Below are 22,115 nucleotides of genomic sequence, written 5' to 3' on the forward strand. Positions count from 1 at the left end.
TAAGCGACAGCTCCTCGTGAAGTGGAGGGGTTATGCCCACACCGAGAACTCGTGGGAGCCGATTGGACGACTCCTGATTGACTGCCCGAAAGGTGTCGCAATCTGGGAACAGAAGCGGCGGCAGCTTCATAAGTAGTCCGGGGCTTCTTTCCCGAACGGGGTACGGACGTTGAAGACACTCCTTACCCGCGCTCATCGTGAGCGCTAGAAGCCGCACGCTTCAGGGTGTCCCTTGGCAGCATGCGCTTGCTGGAAATTGAACACGAAGATCACGGTGGTCCAGGATGCGGGACAGCAGCTGATCTTCATGGAGTTCCCGTAACTCCGTGGGTGAGTACTTGAGAGACTCCACCCAAGCCCAGAACATGTCCCCACGAGAACGCCAGGTGGGGCATTTTTCGGGCAGAACCCAGATGTACCCCCAAAGAGGATAGAGACCACCCCGGTTCTCGGGCTTCTTACGACACGTAGTGAAGGCGTTAAGAGGGATGCGTGTGGCGCGAGAAGCGCGCACCGAGCCGCCTCCAAGTTGTCAACAAACAACTGTTCCTTCTGGGCAAGAATACGCTCGTAAATGCCCCTAGAGGTGTGGCCGCCCACAAGGCCACGAGGAGCGACGAGAAGCTCCAGGAAGAGGTCAGCCCCAGAGCTCTCCTTGGAAGGCCAATACCCTCTTGAGTTGATGGCAGCTCCCTGGCTGACGGGTGCCACCATCGAGCCCCCACGCGAACGCTGGGCAGCTTGTAAGCTCTCCTGCTTCTGGTCGAGGTCATTAGTGATCTCTCGGGGCTCCAAAATAGCACCCTCCTCCTCATCCTATTTCTCCTCCATCTCATCCTCTTCACCCGAGGAGTCGAAGAGGCCCCGATGGGGGTACCGAGTCTCCTTCTCCTCGCGGAGTGGAGAGTTCGAAGCCATACGCTTCTTAGAGGGCTTGGCGCCTTCGGCTTTCGCGGCCTTAGCACGAGCAAGCTCCTCGTCAAGCGAGAGACGGCTGCCAGGCTTACCCTCCTCGTCGACACCAGCTTTGGGAGTGCCCTTAGCCTTGACGGCCGTTATCTCAGAGCGCACCGACGTCCTGGGACTTTGATCACCGTGATCACTAGCGAGCGACGGCACGCTGTCGTCTTTGTGCTCGCTGGGCACTGAGATGTGCCCTCCCGTAGAGCTCACAGGAGCATCGTGCGTGCTTCCGGACTCGGCTTCGTCCTCACTGCTGAGTCGAACTGACGTTCAGCGAACCGAGGGTTCGGACGGCTGTCTGGGGAGGCCGAGGGCGACGGACTGCGGCGCTTGCTCGTTCTCTTGGCCACAGCCGCGTCACCCGTTGAGCCGATCTCTTCGGAGGCCACCTTAGTAGCCTCCTGGAGTGCCAAGCTTTTGCCGTGAGAATTAGTGCTCTTGGCTTGCGCCTTTCCGGCAGCAGCCCTGGAGCGTGTCTTCGCACCGCTCTTCGCAGTGCCACGAGTCATGACAAACAGTCACAGCGGAGACCAAGAAGAGGAGCGCACAGACAGCTGCTCGAGGCTTTAACTGTGAAGTGAGCCTCAGCCGCGCTCGCGCTGCCAAGTCGATGTTTTTTGACTTTGAGAATGAATAAAATTTTGTGACGTACACTTCTTCATTCTGATTGGTCGGTAAACCGAGCCTAAGTGGTAACGGGGTACGTAGCCCTAAGTGCACCCCTAGTTACATGAAGTGTGACACGTCATACTTCGGGATGTTTGGTACAAAGTACCAAGGTTGTCCGAGGCCAACCATTGGCGGATGACATTGCTTTTCTATAGGTGACTACTTGTTTGTATATTTAAATCAAGCTTAGCCTACCTATAAATATACTCAGCATAAACCCTCCCTTTAATTGGTCACCTCGCTCCCTTTAAGTAAAAAGAGACCTGTGGACTGCCGCTCACTGAGAGTTTGTATAAGCTTACTCTCGGAAACCAACTTCCTCTACTGTGTGACCCCGTCACAATATTATTTGTGAAAAGGAAGCTGCTTTTAAAAACTGCTTTTAAAATGAGTATCCGATTCGAAACGGTTATGACAGGGTAAACGAAATCGCTGGACTAGCACATAAAATCCAGAGAACGTGTGCAAATACCCCCTTCTTTTCCCGCGTTCAACCTTATCTCATTCCAGAATCAGCGGCTCGAGGAACTATGGTTACTTTGTACTGTGTCGTCGTTGGTGTGGCTGGGAGCGCGTTCCCTGTGGACATTGACGAGAACAAGTCCGTGGGGCACTTGAAGGACGCGATCAAGGAGAAGAACGCATCGACGATCACATGCGACGCCAAGAACCTGCAGCTCTTCCTGGCGAAGGCGGGGGGCAACGCATGGCTGTCGAGCCTCACTGAAGATGTGAAGAAGCTGAAGAAGGGCGAGAAGACTGCTCTCGTCAAATCTCTAACGCAAGAAGAAAAGGAGCTGCAGGGAGAGTCCGGCCTCAAGAAAGTGCTGGCGGGGATGCTATCGCCATCCACCGATGAAATTCACGTGCTGGTGGTGGTTCCGGAGCAAGACGGTACTATCTCAAACGATATGTCTGCAGCGACAACGCCACTGACTGTAGAGCAAGTGGAGATGTCAATGAATAAGGTTCTCAGGGAACGAGATGAGAAGGCGTCTGCGTATTCGTTTTCCGATCTGAATACTGCGATGGAAGAGCGAATTGTCAAGAAGATGCGCTTGACCGAAAATATTCCTGATGTCAAGGAGCCAGTCGACACTTCCATCGCCGGTTATTCGTGGATTCCAAAAATCGTGGAGAGCGAGGAAAGTCAAAGGGCTGGGTACATGGCGTACTTGCAGCAGCATTTGAAGACGCTGATAGATCGAGGAGACTTCTTGTTGGATGACATTGCGGGCGATAAATCAGTTCTTAACATCGTGGACCCAAGACTTCCGTTTGCTATGAAAGGCACAGCTGATGTATTGCTCATCAATCGAACAGCGAAGAACCCACTGATTAAGCTGGCTGGGGTCAGCTTGGTGATCGAGCTCAAGAAGAAAGTCGAACCGGGCCATGTTCCTCAAGCAATTGGTCAACTTGTGAGCTGCAGCATGAAGGCGCCTCTCAATTGCTATCCGCTGAGTTTGTTGACGGATTTAAACGACCACTGGCATTTCTCTTGGTTCAGCGACAAGCACGTTCTGACCCAACTTACGTTAAGGTATCCGAAGAACGCGTTCAGATTTATCGAGGCAGCTGTACTGAGACGAACGGAGTCTGCCCCACCTCCTCCGTCATTCATGCCTGGATCTTTCAAGACAATCAAGGTTGATGACTTCTTGCCCCAGCCAGTTGATGCTCGTGCAGAGGAGATGATGGAACGATACGAGTTGATGGCAGATGTGGTGGAACCAGAGTTTCTCATGGCGAGGCGGATGGATTATGCGCGACAGTTAGTCCAGTCGATGCCTATGTACTCTTACATGTATACGTAGTTCGTCGTTTCGATCTTAACGAGTCACTATCGTGAATGAACTTTTATCGCTGTGTTGTATGATGCCAAGCTTGCCTAGGACTACCAGCTTTTTAACTTTTCTACCCTGAAAAATATAAAATTAATAATAAACAAAGATGGAGGTATACTCACCTGAGCAATACCAAGAGTGCAGCGCAGAAGCGCTACTACGCGAAGCGCTATTGTGTATTTCCGACCAAATTTGCCGTTTTGGTCATTTTTAGTGAGTCACTCAAAATACAAATCTCATGTTATTTTGACCTCATTTTGTAAGAGCAAAACGCGAATTTCGGTCAGTTCGAGGCATAAGTGTTTGGTCGTGTCAAATTATGTCTACCGCTCACCAAAAAGTATTTATTTTTTGGTTAGAAAAGCGTATGCTCTCGTACCAGACTCAGAGATATGGTGAAGCCCTTCTGCGCGATTGTTGGTGTGGCGGGAAGCGCATTCGAGGTGGACATAGACGAGAGTGCGTCGGTTTCCGCGTTAAAGAAGGCGGTCAAGGAGGAGAACGCATCGACGATCACATGCGACGCCAAGAACCTGCAGCTCTTCCTGGCGAAGAAGAAGAAAGGCGCTGGGGTGTGGCTAACGGAGAACGACGTGAAGGACGGTGTCAGTGACACGAGTGATTTGAAGCTGTTGGGCGTGGCAGGAGCGCCGCTCAGCTTGGTTGGCTTGTCGGAGAAGGACGTCAAGTTCGTACCCACGCTAGAGGATGTCGAGTCGATGAACACACCTGTTCACGTGCTGGTGGCGTTGCCTCCTGGGACAAGTAGTGCGCCTATTTCTGATGGGACGGACTTATGGCTGTCGAGATTTCAACATAGTGAAGTTGCAAAACTTACGCTACTGCCGACACGCGGAGATCTAAATGAATTTATCGGACAACCTCTCCCTGTAAAGATTGGGTTACCGCAGTCTGTGTTTCAAGCTTGGTCGAGTCCATCGATACTAGGCCAACTCCTTCGAGATAAATTGTTCGAGCTAAACGACATTTCGCCGTGCGAATTTTTAAAAGATTCGGTGTTTAGCGCTGCGTTCCTGTACCCGCAGGTGGATGGGGATGCCACAGAGAGTGCATTTCATTATTTCTGGGATTCAATTATCCGTGTGGTGCTCGGGTTTGTGTAGGCGTGCTTACATCAACCGGGATTCGAGCAGGAAATCCTCGTCAGGTTTGAAGCGACCCGACTTTTTGTTTGCTTTGGATCATATCTGTGTTTTTCGTGGTGAGGAGAAAGAACCTCGTACTTCTATCACTGTGCCTCGTGAGGAGCTCTCTAAAACGCTGGTGTGGTCCTACGGTGGAGTGCCGTATGTGTTTGGCTATGCTGCGTCGGGCTTCGAGCTAGAATTATTTGCTATCTATCAAGACGTCACGGGCAACGTTAAAACCCACCTTATTGGAGGGTTTAACTTGCAGCATGCGCCGGAACGTTTTCGACTTGTACTGGCACTTCTGAATTTGTGTCTGCTTTTCCCGGCAATTGTGCAAAACTGTCCGGCCTCGGCAGGGACCGAGTTCATGGACATCCATCGCGCCAATGGCGTCAAGGTGCGGTTGAGTCCGATTTTCGTCGATAAGATCTTTCATACACAAGAAGAGTATCGTCGCGTGAAGCAGATCTACGATTCTTTGAAAGCTTATGGGGTTCCTTGTGCCGATGCAGTCGTCACGGTGGATTCAGACCAATTGAGGTTGACACTTAAGCCCCGCGGCATTGAGATGAAGCCATGCAGCTTGAGTGAACTGTTCGTCGCGCTCGGGAACGTTCTCGAGGCCCTTGTAGTCCTCCATCGCAACGGGTGGATGCACAGAGACATCCGTTGGTCTAACGTGATCAAGCATATCGACCGCGTTGAATGGTTTTTGATCGACTTCGCTGATGCAGCTCAAAGTCCGCAGAAATATCCCAGCGGCGATCACTTGACGCACGACGAACACGCTTCAGATATTTTTATGGAAGGTGGATCCCACACGACTGCGGTTGACTTATGGGCCGTGGGATACCTGGTGAAGACAAGTAAGATTGAACGGGAATGGACTGCGGAGCCCGAAAGAGCGCTTTTCCTAGATCGGTTGATGAACCCAGACCCGAGTGCTCGGCCGACGGCAGACGAAGCCTTACAGCTTCTGTCACGTTTTGAACGTGAAGCTGCTGAGCAGGAATCACAGGGCAAGGGTGTGCGCAAGAAGCACAGACGTGCCTGAATTTTTACATCGCTATGGCACTACCATTACGCGCTGGGACGAAGTACTATGGTACTAACAACAGGAGTAGTCGATGAATGAGCAACACACGTTTTTCTCATACATACTTCGAATGTATGAGAAATCTCTGTTGACGAGAGAAACTCGTTGACACACGCAGCAGCTATCATGCGGTGCGAATGTGTGGCCACTGGTTGTCGGATACGCCCGCCTTCACGGCGGCCACCCCGATACTATCTAGTCTCGCAAATCTTGTACGAGGTTGATTGCAGTTTTTTCAACATTGAATACTGATTAGGGGCTCCTACCGTAATTTTCCTATTTGCCAATTTTTAAGTTACGAGTTTGACTGCTGTTTTCTACGAGGTTGAGTGCACAAAGGTGTATAGTTGGTTAAGTACACCATCGCAGCCTTGTCTATTAATCCCTGAACACTGGAAATCGACGCGGTCTGAACCGTCGCCGGCATGTTTGCGTTGAGGGGACGGTGCCAAAGTTGTCAATATCACTCATCGTGATTGTGCCGTAGTCGGTGAGTTGAGTGGTAGAATGAAAAGCCGGTCTTTTGCATCTAAATAAGCTCGGAGCAGCGGGAACATCGTGACACTTGCGCAAACGCCCGAACTTCCGCGTCCACGGACCAGAACGCCGACCACACGGCAGCGCTGTCAAACAACGCGCAGTCCACGTCCAGCTCGATCATCGCCAGCAGTGCTTTCCTCACCTTCCCGGCTCTCCACACCATCCACCCACTGCCGCCTCCCCGCTGTTACCGTTGCTGCAGTATCCGCCACCCGCATGCCGCCCTTCCACTGTCGCGGACGTCGCCACCCTTGCTCACCACCTCATTCACTCTGCCACCTCACGCTTCTTCCACTCTAGCTCGCCACCGTCGCCACCATTGCCGCCACTCCACTCGCTCGCCGTCCCAACCTTCTCTCCCTCTTTCCCTCTTTTTTTAAACTTAAAATAAAATGGCAAATTTAAAAATAAATGCATAAATTTTAACAAGTACATGCAGTATTTTTGTTTAAACCACATTTTATGTTACGGTCGGAGATTTATGGTATGGTAGAGTGGGCATATCTAATTTTCTGTTCGACAAAGGCATATGTCGTGTTGTTATTTTTCTGATACAAAACCCAAGTGTAAACGGCAAAATTTGTTGCGTCTGAGGTTTCTTTTGGGCTAAGATCCGGAACTTCCTGCCGTCACAACGCACCATGCTGCGACTTGCAGCGTTTCCTTCTGAGTCTGTACACGGTCAGCGCTCTTCTTATTAACCGAATCATAGTGTGGTTGGAACTTTACATTCTAATTCAGCCGCCATGTTGACGGACAGCCCATTAGTACCTCTTCGATTTTTTGTTGTTGGACACACTGGCAGTGTCTCTGGACTGCAGTGACTGGATACAATTCGAGAAGTTCTTGACGGTCAGTCTGCCGGACTGTCTGGTCGTCAGAATGATGGATTCCATTTTCCATCATGGAAACTGGCCTGCTTAATTCAACACCACCGACTCGTCCGCATGAAGTTTTGCCAAGTTGCTTGGCATCAGTAGCGGGATATTAGTACTACGTAGTAGTAACCAGCTGCATGCTTGCACCTCTGGCTGCTAGGAGCATCAACTTAATGTGAAGTGTGGGGGAAGAGCCAGGACTGCGTCCAGCTCAAACCTGAGGCTCAGGTGCCTCCAGGACGCATTGCTCGCGTCCAGAAGCCGGACTTCGACGGACCATTGGCTGGCGAGCCGCCAGCCCCATCCTACTGCTAATCCTACCAATATATGTTACCGGGGTTTTTCCGTGTGCTGCTACACACTCGACAACTTGCGCCGTCAAGAGCAAGCAGCAGCACTCGGTTTTCTCCCCTGCTGGACTTTCAGTCCCTGCAACTTACTGTTGTCACGACTACTTCCTTCATCACAATGGTCACCACTCGGCGTAGCCGAGGAGCGACCATCACTCAGGTTATGAGCCCAAGAAGGAGAGCTGGAAGCCCAGTCCGGAGTACGTAGAGCTCGCGCGCGTCCGACGAGTTGCAGTTGCCTGCAAGAGCAGACGAGACAACGTCAGACGAGGCACATGCGACGTCACAAGCGTCATCAACCCGAGTTGAGCAACAACTCGAGCTCTTATTGGCCCATTTAGGTACCGTTATGACTACACTGACAAATCAGCAGCAAGTGCAGAACATTCCAGTGGAAGCATCTACCCGACGCTTACAAAGGCAGCTCATTCAAGAATTCTCAGCGGCTCGATCACAACCGCAGCGAGTGCCGACTTCGTATGGGCCCCGCCGAGGAAACCCAAGCACAGAGGAACTTACCGCCGGCGCCAGAACGCGTCAGAGCGAGCCGCCAAGAAACCCAAGAACGTCCGAGGCTGCAGCGCAGCCAGTCCAGACCGAGGCCGGGACCGACTCCGCTACGGACGAACCCATGGTTGGAGACCACAGATGCACGCGGTGCATGAACCAGAGCGGACACGTGCAGTTGAACGCAAGACTTACCGATACCAACTACCAGACGTGGCGCGTCGAGATTTGCTCCATTCTCGACGTCGCACACCTCTTGGACCCCATCATGGAGCGCGAAACGATGGCAGACCAACGTAACGAAGGACAGCGCGGCTGTTTCAAGCAACGACTGCGTGTTGCTCAACGTGAACTTACGATGGGATTTAGTCAAGAGCTACAGATGCGATTTACAAGTGTTATTCAACGTGCTGATCCTATCCTACTGTGGCGAACACTGGAAGATCATTTTGATAACCATCCTGGAGTAAACAGCGTGTTTCTCAAGCGAGATATGCTGAATCGTCGCCTGCAACGTGACGAACGACTTGACGATTACATTCGTGACATCGACGACTACCAACAGAGACTTCGCCGCGCGAACAAGCAGCTGCCTGAGCAGGAAACCGTCTCTATCCTATTGTCAAATACAGTGGGGGTGTACCCAGCGGTGGCAAACGAGCATGAAGTACGTATTGGACGTGATGAGTCCATTACGTGGGAGCAAGCGATCGAGCGCCTTCGACTCGCTGACCACTCACGCCAAGAGACTGAACTACAGCAAGGACGTGGTGGAGGTGGACGTGCCGTCCAGCGAGATGTTGCATTTGTTGGTGGCCGTGGCGACGGACACAATGACGGAAGAGGACGTCGAAACTCGAGCAGCAGCCAAGCACGAGGCAACAACAACCGCAACAATCGTCGCAGCCGCAGTTCATCGCCGCGTGGGCGGAACAAGCGGCAGAAGAGCAAGAACTCATCCAGTGCGAGGGATGACATCGCCAAGCGAAAGGCGAAGACGAAGTGCAACACGTGCGGAGAGAAAGGACATTGGAGTGGCGATCCTGAGTGCCGCCAGCGTGGCAACAATAACAGCTACAACAACTCGAGCAACCCGCCGCGCAGGATGATCGATGTGGTTACTGTGAAGACAGACAAGTCGGCTGCACCGACTCAAGCTGAAGGACAAGAGCATGTACTCGCGGTGCGTGACAGCTTCAACTACAAGGACAAGGACAAGGACCAGGACATGGTGGAGTGGGTGTTGGATAGCGGCGCGCAGACCAACGTCTCGAGCGATCTTACCTTGTTTACGGAGCTACACGAAGACTCAGCTGCAGAGCTAGTCTTCGGCAACGGCACAACCGAGCGCGCAACTGTAGGCACAGTGCTTATGCAAGTGCTGAACGAGCACACGGGCAAGATCGAGGAGCGCCTCCTTGATGACGTGAGCTACGCCAAGTCGGCTGCCTACAACCTGATCTCGCAGACCTACATGCAATTCACAGGAAACTTCAAGGGGCGCGTCTCGCATGATCAGAAGACTACGTGGCTGGTCAAGGACACACTGAAGCTGCGCTTCAAGTACATCCGCGGGATGTACCGCATGTGGACGCCACGTCAGAGCAAGAACGTGATGAGCGTCAAGGCCAGTGAAGCTGAGAACCCCATGACGTTGCTGCACAACCGCATGGGCCACGTAAACATGGAGACTATCAAGACTATGGCAGGAAACTATAACTTTGGCATCAACATGCAGTCGAAGAATTTTGCTCTCTATGAATGCATTCCATGCTTAGAGTCAAAGACGAAGCGCATGAGCTACAAGCGCAAGCCGTCTCGCTCTGCAAAGCCCTTGCACAAGCTTTTTATCGACCTATGCAGTGTTGAAGTGAATACAATATCGAAATCAAACCAGTTTCTATTGATTATCGACGAAGCTACGAGATACAAGTGGGGATATCTATTAGCCTACATAGACGAAGCCACGGAGCTGATTCAGAAGCAGATTCGCTGGATCCAGAACCAGTTCCCGAAGGCGACCATCAAGATGCTGTTCTCCGATGGTGGTGGCGAGTTCGTCAACATGCAGCTCGAGACCTTCTGCAAGGACCTCGGCATCGACACGCGTTCATCCAATCCCTACAGCCCGCAGGAGAACGCTATCGTGGAGCGCACGAACCAGACCACCATGCGGCAGGTCAGATCTATGTTACAAGCTACGCAAATGCCTGTTTCATTATGGGGAGAAGCCTTCCTACATGCAATTGAGACGCTCAACAAGACGCCGACGCCGGTGTTGAAGGACCAGCAGTCCCCGTACGAGGCCCTGTACGGAGAGCGGCCAGACCTCAGCGTGCTGCGCACGTGGGGGTGCTTGGTGCACGCGCACATCCCTGATGATTCTCGGCAGAGAAATGAGAAGCTCACTCCAAGGACGCAGATGTGCCTTCTACTTGGCTACAGCGAGAAGACCAAGGGCTACAAGCTGCTGAACCTGCGCACAGGATCAGTGACGACGTGCAGAGATGGAAACATGAAGGCACATGAGAAGTACACGGTGAGCACTGTGTATATTGAGCAACTTCTTGCAAACACCTACGCTTACGGAGACTACGACTTACCTGCGGAGATCCCGATCGTGCCGATCCGGACGACAATGTCTACGTACCTGCAGCTTCCTGCAGAGCTTGCAGAAAAGCGAGCAGCGGAAATGGCGAAGCTGGCTACTGCTGGTGAGAGCCAGGACCAAGGTGTTGAAGTTGAAGCCGAGTCTGCGACTCGAAGTGATGACCCACAGCTACCAAGCGAGGACGCTAAGAAGCCAGCAGCTTCAGTGGGAGGTTCCAAGCGGAAGAACACAAAGGGCAAGAATAAGGCGAAAGCATGTGCAAATCGAGTGGGAGCCTCGAAGACCAAGGACAGTCGACGTGACGCTCACGAAGACGAGAACTGGGAGCCATGCACGACGTAGAAGTCGTCGCCAGACGACAGTGCAGCTACCTCGCGACCGAAGCGGAAGCGACAGCGATCCGCCCGACTTAAGGACTACGTAGTGACGAATGTGACGAAGCAGAACGTCGAGGATGTGCAGATCCCCATTAGTCACAAGCATGCGGCAAGGTCAAAGAGGTGGAAGGAGTGGAAAGCAGCGATGCAAGTTGAGATGGACTCACAGCAGCAGCACGAAACTTGGGTGCTCGTGCGACGCACGGAGGCCAAGGGCAAGCGTGTCATTTCGTGCAAGTGGGTGTACGCGCTCAAGAGAGACTCTACGGGCCGGATTAAGCGATATAAAGCTCGACTAGTGATCAGAGGCTTTCTACAACGCATGGGCATCGACTACAGTGAAACATACGCACCTGTTATCAGATTTGAGACGATCAGATGCGTGATCGTATACGCACTGCAACGCGGATGGGCCATCTTGCAGCTCGACGTCAAGACCGCGTTCTTGTACGGTGATCTCGACGAGGAGGTCTACATGGAGCAGCCTCCAGGCTTCGGAGAAGACTCTACGCGCTACGTATTAAAGCTACAGAAGCGTTTGTATGGGCTAAAGCAAGCGCCTCGCGTTTGGAACAAGACATTGCTTTAGTTCCTGACGAAGATCGGACTCGCGCCTCGACTCTGACTACGGACTCTACGCCAGGAAAGTGGGAGGAGAAGTCACCATGCTGCTCACGGTGTACGTCGACGACCTACTGCTCCTCGGCCCTAGTGACCTTTGCGCTAAGGTTGCTAAGCAACTCAGTGAGGAGTATGAACTCACATCTCTCGGACTAGTCAAGTATCTACTAGGCGTGGAGATACTGATCGACAGCAAGCGTCGACATGCGGTATTTTGCCAGCGGCAACATATTACGGAGGTGCTAAAGCGATTTCACATGGAGGGTTGCAATGCGGTTGCAACACCGGAAGCGCTGCGCGCTGAGGTGGCCACAGATGCGAAAGATGACTCCCCGCCCCCGTACCGAGAGCTCGTTGGTGCACTACAATATCTGGTCTCAGCCTCAAGGCCGGACATTGCGCACGCTGTACATAATCTCAGCAAGTACCTGTCCTGCTTCGACCACACACACTTCGCTATGGGAAAGAGGGTGTTACGCTACCTGAGTGGTACTCAAGACCACGGCTTAGTGATGGACATTGGTTTTGGGAACGACGTCAAGCTGATGTGTTACACCGCTGCTGACTACGCTAATGACCCTGATGACCGAAAGAGTGTTAGCGGGTTCGTGACGTTCGTCAATGGTAACGTGGCTTCGAACGGATCAAGAAAGCAAGAGATTAACGCACAGAGCACAACGGAAGCAGAGTATATTACCATGAATGAAGGCACTAGAGATCTACGGTGGCTACGTGGACTCTGTGAAGAACTATGCTGGGAGTTCGCGACTCCGGAGATTATCGGCGATAACAAGTCGTGCATCTATCTGACTGCCAAGCCTGGCAAGCACAGCAAGAACAAGCACATTATGAACAAGTTCCACTTGGTGCGCCACCTCGTGGAGGACGAGCAGCTATGGATTCGCCATGTTGGCACCAACGACATGATCGCCGACGCGATGACGAAGCCATTGCCGAAGGACAAGTTCGAACATTGCCGTGATGGGATGAAGGTGCTGCGCATCGACCGTCAGCAAGGCTCAGCTCGTTCAGTGGGAGCCAAACATCATCGCCATGCGTGAATGCAAGCTACTACTACCAGTTTATGCATGCGAAGGACAAGAAGGAGGAAGAGCGCTACCAAGGACGAAGCGTCGTGCTGCAGCGCAGCTAGAAGATGCCAAGGACATCGTGGTGAGCTCTACAAGGTGATCATGTTGAAGCTGCGCTTCGACTAGATCAAGTGGGAGTGTGAAGTGTGGAGGAAGAGCCAGGACTGCGTCCAGCTCAAACGTGAGGCTCAGGTGCCTCCAGGACGCGATGCTCGCGTCCAGAAGCCGGACTTCGACGGACCATTGGCTGGCGAGCCGCCAGCCCCATCCTACTGCTAATCCTACCAATATATGTTACCGGGGTTTTTCAGTGTGCTGCTACACACTCGACAACTTGCGCCGTCAAGAGCAAGCAGCAGCACTCGGTTTTCTCCCCTGCTGGACTTTCAGTCCCTGCAACTTACTGTTGTTACGACTACTAGTACTTCCTTTACACAATGGTCACCACTCGGCGTAGCCGAGGAGCGACCATCACTCACTTAAGGCTCTAATGTACTACATTTAATAGTTCGTAGAAGTAATCGTGCTCTCCCGCTCAATACTCTAGGGTCAGTTTGCTAACTCGGCCGATGCGGTCACGTGGTCGTACAAGACGCTGGCCACCACTATGGCCACCACAGCAAATCCGTCCAAGTGATAAAGAACCGCGTGATGCACAGGCTCGCCACGAATAACAATCCGACATAACGGAGTGGAATGGCACGGCGTGGACGGCGTTTGCGCAAGTGTCACGATGTTCCCGCTGCTCCGAGCTTATTTAGATGCAAAAGACCGGCTTTTCATTCTACCACTCAACTCACCGACTACGGCACAATCATGAGTGATATTGACAGCTTTGGCACCGTCCCCTCAACGCAAACATGCCGGCGACGGTGCAGACCGCGACGATTTCCAGCGTTCAGGGATTAATAGAGAAGGCTGCGATGGTGTACTTAACCGACTATAGATAGTATCGGGGTGGCCGCCGTGAAGGCGGGCGTATCCGACAACCAGTGGCCACATTCGCACCGCATGATAGCTGCTGCGTGTGTCAACGAGTTTCTCTCGTCAACAGAGATTTCTCATACATTCGAAGTATGTATGAGAAAAACGTGTGTTGCTCATTCATCGACTACTCCTGTTGTTAGTACCATAGTACTTCGTCCCAGCGCGTAATGGTAGTGCCATAGCGATGTAAAAATTCAGGCACGTCTGTGCTTCTTGCGCACACCCTTGCCCTGTGATTCCTGCTCAGCAGCTTCACGTTCAAAGCGTGACAGAAGCTGTAAGGCTTCGTCTGCCGTCGGCCGAGCACTCGGGTCTGGGTTCATCAACCGATCTAGGAAAAGCGCTCTTTCGGGCTCCGCAGTCCATTCCCGTTCAATCTTACTTGTCTTCACCAGGTATCCCACGGCCCATAAGTCAACCGCAGTCGTGTGGGATCCACCTTCCATAAAAATATCTGAAGCGTGTTCGTCGTGCGTCAAGTGATCGCCGCTGGGATATTTCTGCGGACTTTGAGCTGCATCAGCGAAGTCGATCAAAAACCATTCAACGCGGTCGATATGCTTGATCACGTTAGACCAACGGATGTCTCTGTGCATCCACCCGTTGCGATGGAGGACTACAAGGGCCTCGAGAACGTTCCCGAGCGCGACGAACAGTTCACTCAAGCTGCATGGCTTCATCTCAATGCCGCGGGGCTTAAGTGTCAACCTCAATTGGTCTGAATCCACCGTGACGACTGCATCGGCACAAGGAACCCCATAAGCTTTCAAAGAATCGTAGATCTGCTTCACGCGACGATACTCTTCTTGTGTATGAAAGATCTTATCGACGAAAATCGGACTCAACCGCACCTTGACGCCATTGGCGCGATGGATGTCCATGAACTCGGTCCCTGCCGAGGCCGGACAGTTTTGCACAATTGCCGGGAAAAGCAGACACAAATTCAGAAGTGCCAGTACAAGTCGAAAACGTTCCGGCGCATGCTGCAAGTTAAACCCTCCAATAAGGTGGGTTTTAACGTTGCCCGTGACGTCTTGATAGATAGCAAATAATTCTAGCTCGAAGCCCGACGCAGCATAGCCAAACACATACGGCACTCCACCGTAGGACCACACCAGCGTTTTAGAGAGCTCCTCACGAGGCACAGTGATAGAAGTACGAGGTTCTTTCTCCTCACCACGAAAAACACAGATATGATCCAAAGCAAACAAAAAGTCGGGTCGCTTCAAACCTGACGAGGATTTCCTGCTCGAATCCCGGTTGATGTAAGCACGCCTAAACACAAACCCGAGCACCACACGGATAATTGAGTCCCAGAAATAATGAAATGCACTCTCTGTGGCATCCCCATCCACCTGCGGGTACAGGAACGCAGCGCTAAACACCGAATCTTTTAAAAATTCGCACGGCGAAATGTCGTTTAGCTCGAACAATTTATCTCGAAGGAGTTGGCCTAGTATCGATGGACTCGACCAAGCTTGAAACACAGACTGCGGTAACCCAATCTTTACAGGGAGAGGTTGTCCGATAAATTCATTAAGATCTACGCGTGTCGGCAGTAGCGTAAGTTTTGCAACTTCACTATGTTGAAATCTCGACAGCCATAAGTCCGTCCCATCAGAAATAGGCGCACTACTTGTCCCAGGAGGCAACGCCACCAGCACGTGAACAGGTGTGTTCATCGACTCGACATCCTCTAGCGTGGGTACGAACTTGACGTCCTTCTCCGACAAGCCAACCAAGCCGAGCGGCGCTCCTGCCACGCCCAACAGCTTCAAATCACTCGTGTCACTGACACCGTCCTTCACGTCGTTCTCCGTTAGCCACACCCCAGCGCCTTTCTTCTTCTTCGCCAGGAAGAGCTGCAGGTTCTTGGCGTCGCATGTGATCGTTGATGCGTTCTCCTCCTTGACCGCCTTCTTTAACGCGGAAACCGACGCACTCTCGTCTATGTCCACCTCGAATGCGCTTCCCGCCACACCAACAATCGCGCAGAAGGGCTTCACCATATCTCTGAGTCTGGTACGAGAGCATACGCTTTTCTAACCAAAAATAAATACTTTTTGGTGAGCGGTAGACATAATTTGACACGACCAAACACTTATGCCTCGAACTGACCGAAATTCGCGTTTTGCTCTTACAAAATGAGGTCAAAATAACATGAGATTTGTATTTTGAGTGACTCACTAAAAATGACCAAAACGGCAAATTTGGTCGGAAATACACAATAGCGCTTCGCGTAGTAGCGCTTCTGCGCTGCACTCTTGGTATTGCTCAGGTGAGTATACCTCCATCTTTGTTTATTATTAATTTTATATTTTTCAGGGTAGAAAAGTTAAAAAGCTGGTAGTCCTAGGCAAGCTTTGGCACATACAACACAGCGATAAAAGTTCATTCACGATAGTGACTCGTTAAGATCGAAACGACGAACTACGTATACATGTAAGAGTACATAGGCATCGACTGGACTAACTGTCGCGCATAATCCATCCGCCTCGCCATGAGAAACTCTGGTTCCACCACATCTGCCATCAACTCGTATCGTTCCATCATCTCCTCTGCACGAGCATCAACTGGCTGGGGCAAGAAGTCATCAACCTTGATTGTCTTGAAAGATCCAGGCATGAATGACGGAGGAGGTGGGGCAGACTCCGTTCGTCTCAGTACAGCTGCCTCGATAAATCTGAACGCGTTCTTCGGATACCTTAACGTAAGTTGGGTCAGAACGTGCTTGTCGCTGAACCAAGAGAAATGCCAGTGGTCGTTTAAATCCGTCAACAAACTCAGCGGATAGCAATTGAGAGGCGCCTTCATGCTGCAGCTCACAAGTTGACCAATTGCTTGAGGAACATGGCCCGGTTCGACTTTCTTCTTGAGCTCGATCACCAAGCTGACCCCAGCCAGCTTAATCAGTGGGTTCTTCGCTGTTCGATTGATGAGCAATACATCAGCTGTGCCTTTCATAGCAAACGGGAGTCTTGGGTCCACGATGTTAAGAACTGATTTATCGCCCGCAATGTCATCCAACAAGAAGTCTCCTCGATCTATCAGCGTCTTCAAATGCTGCTGCAAGTACGCCATGTACCCAGCCCTTTGACTTTCCTCGCTCTCCACGATTTTTGGAATCCACGAATAACCGGCGATGGAAGTATCGACTGGCTCCTTGACATCAGGAATATTTTCGGTCAAGCGCATCTTCTTGACAATTCGCTCTTCCATCGCAGTATTCAGATCGGAAAACGAATACGCAGACGCCTTCTCATCTCGTTCCCTGATAACCTTATTCATTGACATCTCCACTTGCTCTACAGTCAGTGGCGTTGTCGCTGCAGACATCTCTTTTGAGATAGTACCGTCTTGCTCCGGAACCACCACCAGCACGTGAATTTCATCGGTGGATGGCGATAGCATCCCCGCCAGCACTTTCTTGAGGCCGGACTCTCCCTGCAGCTCCTTTTCTTCTTGCGTTAGAGATTTGACGAGAGCAGTCTTCTCGCCCTTTTTCAGCTTCTTCACATCTTCAGTGAGGCTCGACAGCCATGCGTTGCCCCCCGCCTTCGCCAGGAAGAGCTGCAGCTCATCGGCAGGAAACTGATACAATTTCTCCACCTTGACCGCCTTCTTTAGCGCGGAAACCGACGCAGTCTGATCTATGTCCACCTCGAATGCGCTTCCCGCAACACCAACAATCGCGCAGAAGAGCTTCACCATATCTCCTTGAGCCGATGGATTCTGGAATGAGGAAGAAGAGAGAATTTCCGCTCGTATTTAAGCGAAAAAAAGGCATGTCACATAGACATGTTTAAAAAATAAAGACAATATTATTGTCAATGCACGTAAGTCTTTCTTACAGCATTGCTGTGACTTCAATATAGCATATCACATCGGAGCCATACCATAAAATCTCCGACCTCCGACCGTAACATAAAATGTAGTTTAAACAAAAATACTGCATGTACTTGTTAAAATTTATGCATTTATTTTTAAATATTTACCATTTTACTTTAAGTTTAAAAAAAGAGGGAAAGAGGAAGAGAAGGTTGGGACGGCGAGCGAGTGGAGTGGCGGCAATGGTGGCGACGGTGGCGAGCTAGAGTGGAAGAAGCGTGAGGGGGCAGAGTGAATGAGGTGGTGAGCAAGGGTGGCGACGTCCGCGACAGTGGAAGGGCGGCATGCGGGTGGCGGATACTGCAGCAACGGTAACAGCGGGGAGGCGGCAGTGGGTGGATGGTGTGGAGAGCCGGGAAGGTGAGGAAAGCACTGCTGGCGATGATCGAGCTGGACGTGGACTGCGCGTTGTTTGACAGCGCTGCCGTGTGTCGGCGTTCTGGTCCGTGGACGCGGAAGTTCGGGCGTTTGCGCAAGTGTCACGATGTTCCCGCTGCTCCGAGCTTATTTAGATGCAAAAGACCGGCTTTTCATTCTACCACTCAACTCACCGACTACGGCACAATCACGATGAGTGATATTGACAACTTTGGCACCGTCCCCTCAACGCAAGCATGCCGGCGACGGTGCAGACCGCGACGATTTCCAGTGTTCAGGGATTAATAGAGAAGGCTGCGATGGTGTACCTAGCCAACTATAGATAGTATCGGGGTGGCCGCCGTGAAGGCGGGCGTATCCGACAACCAGTGGCCACATTCGCACCGCATGATAGCTGCTGCGTGTGTCAACGAGTTTCTCTCGTCAGCCGAGATTCTCATACATTCGAAGTAAACCGTGTGTTGCTCATTCATCGACTACTCCTGTTGTTAGTACCATAGAACTTCGTCCCAGCGCGTAATGGTAGTGCCATAGCGATGTAAAAATTCAGGCACGTCTGTGCTTCTTGCGCACACCCTTGCCCTGTGATTCCTGCTCAGCAGCTTCACGTTCAAAACGTGACAGAAGCTGTAAGGCTTCGTCTGCCGTCGGCCGAGCACTCGGGTCTGGGTTCATCAACCGATCTAGGAAAAGCGCTCTTTCGGGCTCCGCAGTCCATTCCCGTTCAATCTTACTTGTCTTCACCAGGTATCCCACGGCCCATAAGTCAACCGCAGTCGTGTGGGATCCACCTTCCATAAAAATATCTGAAGCGTGTTCGTCGTGCGTCAAGTGATCGCCGCTGGGATATTTCTGCGGACTTTGAGCTGCATCAGCGAAGTCGATCAAAAACCATTCAACGCGGTCGATATGCTTGATCACGTTAGACCAACGGATGTCTCTGTGCATCCACCCGTTGCGATGGAGGACTACAAGGGCCTCGAGAACGTTCCCGAGCGCGACGAACAGTTCACTCAAGCTGCATGGCTTCATCTCAATGTCGCGGGGCTTAAGTGTCAACCTCAATTGGTCTGAATCCACCGTGACGACTGCATCGGCACAAGGAACCCCATAAGCTTTCAAAGAATCGTAGATCTGCTTCACGCGACGATACTCTTCTTGTGTATGAAAGATCTTATCGACGAAAATCGGACTCAACCGCACCTTGACGCCATTGGCGCGATGGATGTCCATGAACTCGGTCCCTGCCGAGGCCGGACAGTTTTGCACAATTGCCGGGAAAAGCAGACACAAATTCAGAAGTGCCAGTACAAGTCGAAAACGTTCCGGCGCATGCTGCAAGTTAAACCCTCCAATAAGGTGGGTTTTAACGTTGCCCGTGACGTCTTGATAGATAGCAAATAATTCTAGCTCGAAGCCCGACGCAGCATAGCCAAACACATACGGCACTCCACCGTAGGACCACACCAGCTTTTTAGAGAGCTCCTCACGAGGCACAGTGATAGAAGTACGAGGTTCTTTTTCCTCACCACGAAAAACACAGATATGATCCAAAGCAAACAAAAAGTCGGGTCGCTTCAAACCTGACGAGGATTTCCTGCTCGAATCCCGGTTGACGTAAGCACGCCTAAACACAAACCCGAGCACCACACGGATAATTGAATCCCAGAAATAATGAAATGCACTCTCTGTGGCATCCCCATCCACCTGCGGGTACAGGAACGCAGCGCTAAACACCGAATCTTTTAAAAATTCGCACGGCGAAATGTCGTTTAGCTCGAACAATTTATCTCGAAGGAGTTGGCCTAGTATCAATGGACTCGACCAAGCTTGAAACACAGACTGCGGTAACCCAATCTTTACAGGGAGAGGTTGTCCGATAAATTCATTTAGATCTCCGCGTGTCGGCAGTAGCGTAAGTTTTGCAACTTCACTATGTTGAAATCTCGACAGCCACAAGTCCGTCCCATCAGAAATAGGCGCACTACTTGTCCCAGGAGGCAACGCCACCAGCACGTGAATCTGTTTCACTTTCGGGGGATCCATGCCTTCCAGACACTCAGAAATCGGATCCTCCCCTGCAGCTCCTTTTCTTCTTGCGTTAGAGATTTGACGAGAGCAGTCTTCTCGCCCTTTTTCAGCTTCTTCACATCTTCAGTGAGGCTCGATAGCCATGCGTTGCCCCCCGCCTTTGCCAGGAAGAGCTGCAGGTTCTTGGCGTCGCATGTGATCGTCGATGCGTTCTCCTCCTTGATCGCTTTCTTCAAGTGCCCCACCGACTTGTTCTCGTTAATGTCCACAGGGAACGTGCTCCCAGCCACACCAACGACGGCACAGAACAAAGTAGCCATTGTCCTCGAGCCGGCGGATTCTGGAATAAGCGAAAAGGTGCTAAAATGTTGCACCCGTACCTAAGCGGGAAAAGAAGGTGATGTCACAGAAGGGGATAATTTTGCACACGTTCTCTGAATTTTATCCAGAGTCCCGAGATAATCCAGCGATTTCATTACCCTGTCATAACAGTTTCGAATCGTATGAGTACTCATTTTAAAAGCAGCTTTTAAAAAGCTTCCTTTTCATAAATAATATAATGCACGTAGGCTGACCCATTCACCAAAGATGAAGGCAAAATTCCTGGCTAAAATTGTTTGATGATTCTGTATTGTAACCATATTTATTCAAGCCTGCTAGTCGTGATTGGTCCTCTGCTGTCGAAAATCGATAGGACATAACTCAGACTTAGTACAGCACTAGCAGTATGGTCAGATTTCCCCTTCCTGCTACCTTTTCGCATGGCTACACTCGGCCTACATTTTCGTCCCAGCTTACGGACCACGCCTATCTTTCTAACTCGGCCTGACTATGCCAAAATTACAAAAAAACAAAAACAACACACAAATAACTCACGCCCTGATTGGGCGATATTTGCGGACCTGCGACACTGACTGGACGATCAGACCGTCCCTCGCCCTCGCGATTGGACGTGAGGTACACACTTCTGCTGAGCACGAAGCGCACCGATTGGATGCAAACTGCGTTAACGATTGATTATTTACATTTAGCTACTCCAACCTTTCGTATATACAGTAAATCGGGCAAAACAACCCCTCATTTGTAAGAGCTCTGTTTTTTTTCACACGTAGACGATAGTATTGATATTATTTATGTAGGCTTTAGAGCCCGCATTTTGTAAGAGCTCTGCGATGTTATTTTCCACACACTTCTCAAACTAGAGATGATAGTTTTATTATTAAACTATTCGAAGTTTAATTAACGGAGGCCTCACAACCTTTGCGATAGCTATACCAAGGTATCGCACGCGCGCATGGTACCTACGTGGTAGAGTTTAAAATTATAGCTATTGTTTAAAAACTAAGTTGTGCTCGCAAAAAGGAAAAAAAACATTATTGAAGCGATTGCAAAATTTTATTATTTGTTTAATTACGGGTACCAGCATTAAATGGCCGTGTATTGGCTGATATTTCTGACGTATTTTATGATTTAAATAATATAGTACTTATGATAAAATAAGGCTACTATAGATTTCGCTTAATAAAATACACCCAGCAGTAAATATCCTAAGAATACCTAATATTTTACGCACGTTAGTAATCGTAAGAGTTTGCCCACAGTTTGCAACATGGCGAGGCCCACGTCGAGCAAACCCAAGATTGACCTGCTTCTGCTGAATCGGCAGCGGTCTGCGACAGATTCTCGGGCGCCTTGAGTCTGCTGTAGGAAACTGCAGTACGGCTACACGTTCCGCACAATCAGCGGGTGGGACATCGTGCGGCGCTGTATTGCCTGCGAGAACATCCCAAAAACGGTTGAGTTCTGGGAGGAAAAGCCCCCCCCCACCTAATTCGGCCGAAGTGCGATGCCAGGAAAGCATGGCAAACATCAAGAAGGCGATGGGTCCTGACTGTTGCACCAAGAAAAAAAATAAGCGAAGCCACCCTCGCAAGCTGACCGCCCGAACCGCCGACTATATCGAGCAAAAGAAGCAGAAGAGGATCAAATGATTAGAATATACTCCCTTTTAGGCCCCATTTTCCTTCCTATCTTTGTGTTTTGTACGGTGGGGGGGCAACGCGAGGCTTAGAGCCGAGCATACGGTTAGCTGACTATGGAGCTGCTAGTAGTGCTGACGCACCTACAGAG

General features: G+C 51.0%; 5 protein-coding genes and 2 pseudogenes across 5 annotated transcripts; 3 read left to right on the top strand and 4 right to left on the bottom strand.

Moving 5' to 3' along the window:
- Positions 1-2,148: 2,148 nt before the first annotated feature.
- Positions 2,149-3,449, top strand: PITG_16615 (Crinkler (CRN) family protein; the record flags this gene model as incomplete). The annotated part of the gene is made up of 1 exon (XM_002897112.1): positions 2,149-3,449. One exon carries the CDS (start codon positions 2,163-2,165, stop codon positions 3,447-3,449), a length of 1,287 nt encoding a protein of 428 aa, XP_002897158.1.
- A 422-nt stretch (positions 3,450-3,871) lies between these two features.
- PITG_16616 lies at positions 3,872-5,684 on the top strand (annotated as a pseudogene; the record flags this gene model as incomplete).
- Positions 5,685-5,955: 271 nt separating this feature from the next.
- PITG_16617 (uncharacterized protein) lies at positions 5,956-6,631 on the bottom strand (the record flags this gene model as incomplete). The annotated part of the gene is made up of 1 exon (XM_002897113.1): positions 5,956-6,631. One exon carries the CDS (start codon positions 6,385-6,387, stop codon positions 6,256-6,258), a length of 132 nt encoding a protein of 43 aa, XP_002897159.1.
- A 7,251-nt stretch (positions 6,632-13,882) lies between these two features.
- PITG_16618 (Crinkler (CRN) family protein) lies at positions 13,883-15,697 on the bottom strand (the record flags this gene model as incomplete). Its single annotated transcript, XM_002897114.1, has 1 exon — positions 13,883-15,697. One exon carries the CDS (start codon positions 15,695-15,697, stop codon positions 13,883-13,885), a length of 1,815 nt encoding a protein of 604 aa, XP_002897160.1.
- A 274-nt stretch (positions 15,698-15,971) lies between these two features.
- PITG_16619 (Crinkler (CRN) family protein) lies at positions 15,972-17,411 on the bottom strand (the record flags this gene model as incomplete). The annotated part of the gene is made up of 1 exon (XM_002897115.1): positions 15,972-17,411. The coding sequence occupies one exon, from the start codon at positions 17,397-17,399 to the stop codon at positions 16,119-16,121; it is 1,281 nt and encodes a 426-aa protein (XP_002897161.1).
- Positions 17,412-17,696: 285 nt separating this feature from the next.
- PITG_16620 (uncharacterized protein) lies at positions 17,697-18,397 on the top strand (the record flags this gene model as incomplete). The annotated part of the gene is made up of 1 exon (XM_002897116.1): positions 17,697-18,397. One exon carries the CDS (start codon positions 17,958-17,960, stop codon positions 18,237-18,239), a length of 282 nt encoding a protein of 93 aa, XP_002897162.1.
- Positions 18,398-18,500: 103 nt separating this feature from the next.
- PITG_16621 lies at positions 18,501-20,305 on the bottom strand (annotated as a pseudogene; the record flags this gene model as incomplete).
- Positions 20,306-22,115: the final 1,810 nt, after the last annotated feature.

Source organism: Phytophthora infestans, genomic scaffold, assembly GCF_000142945.1.
Source record: "Phytophthora infestans T30-4 supercont1.48 genomic scaffold, whole genome shotgun sequence".
In the NCBI taxonomy this organism is placed as follows: domain Eukaryota; phylum Oomycota; class Peronosporomycetes; order Peronosporales; family Peronosporaceae; genus Phytophthora; species Phytophthora infestans.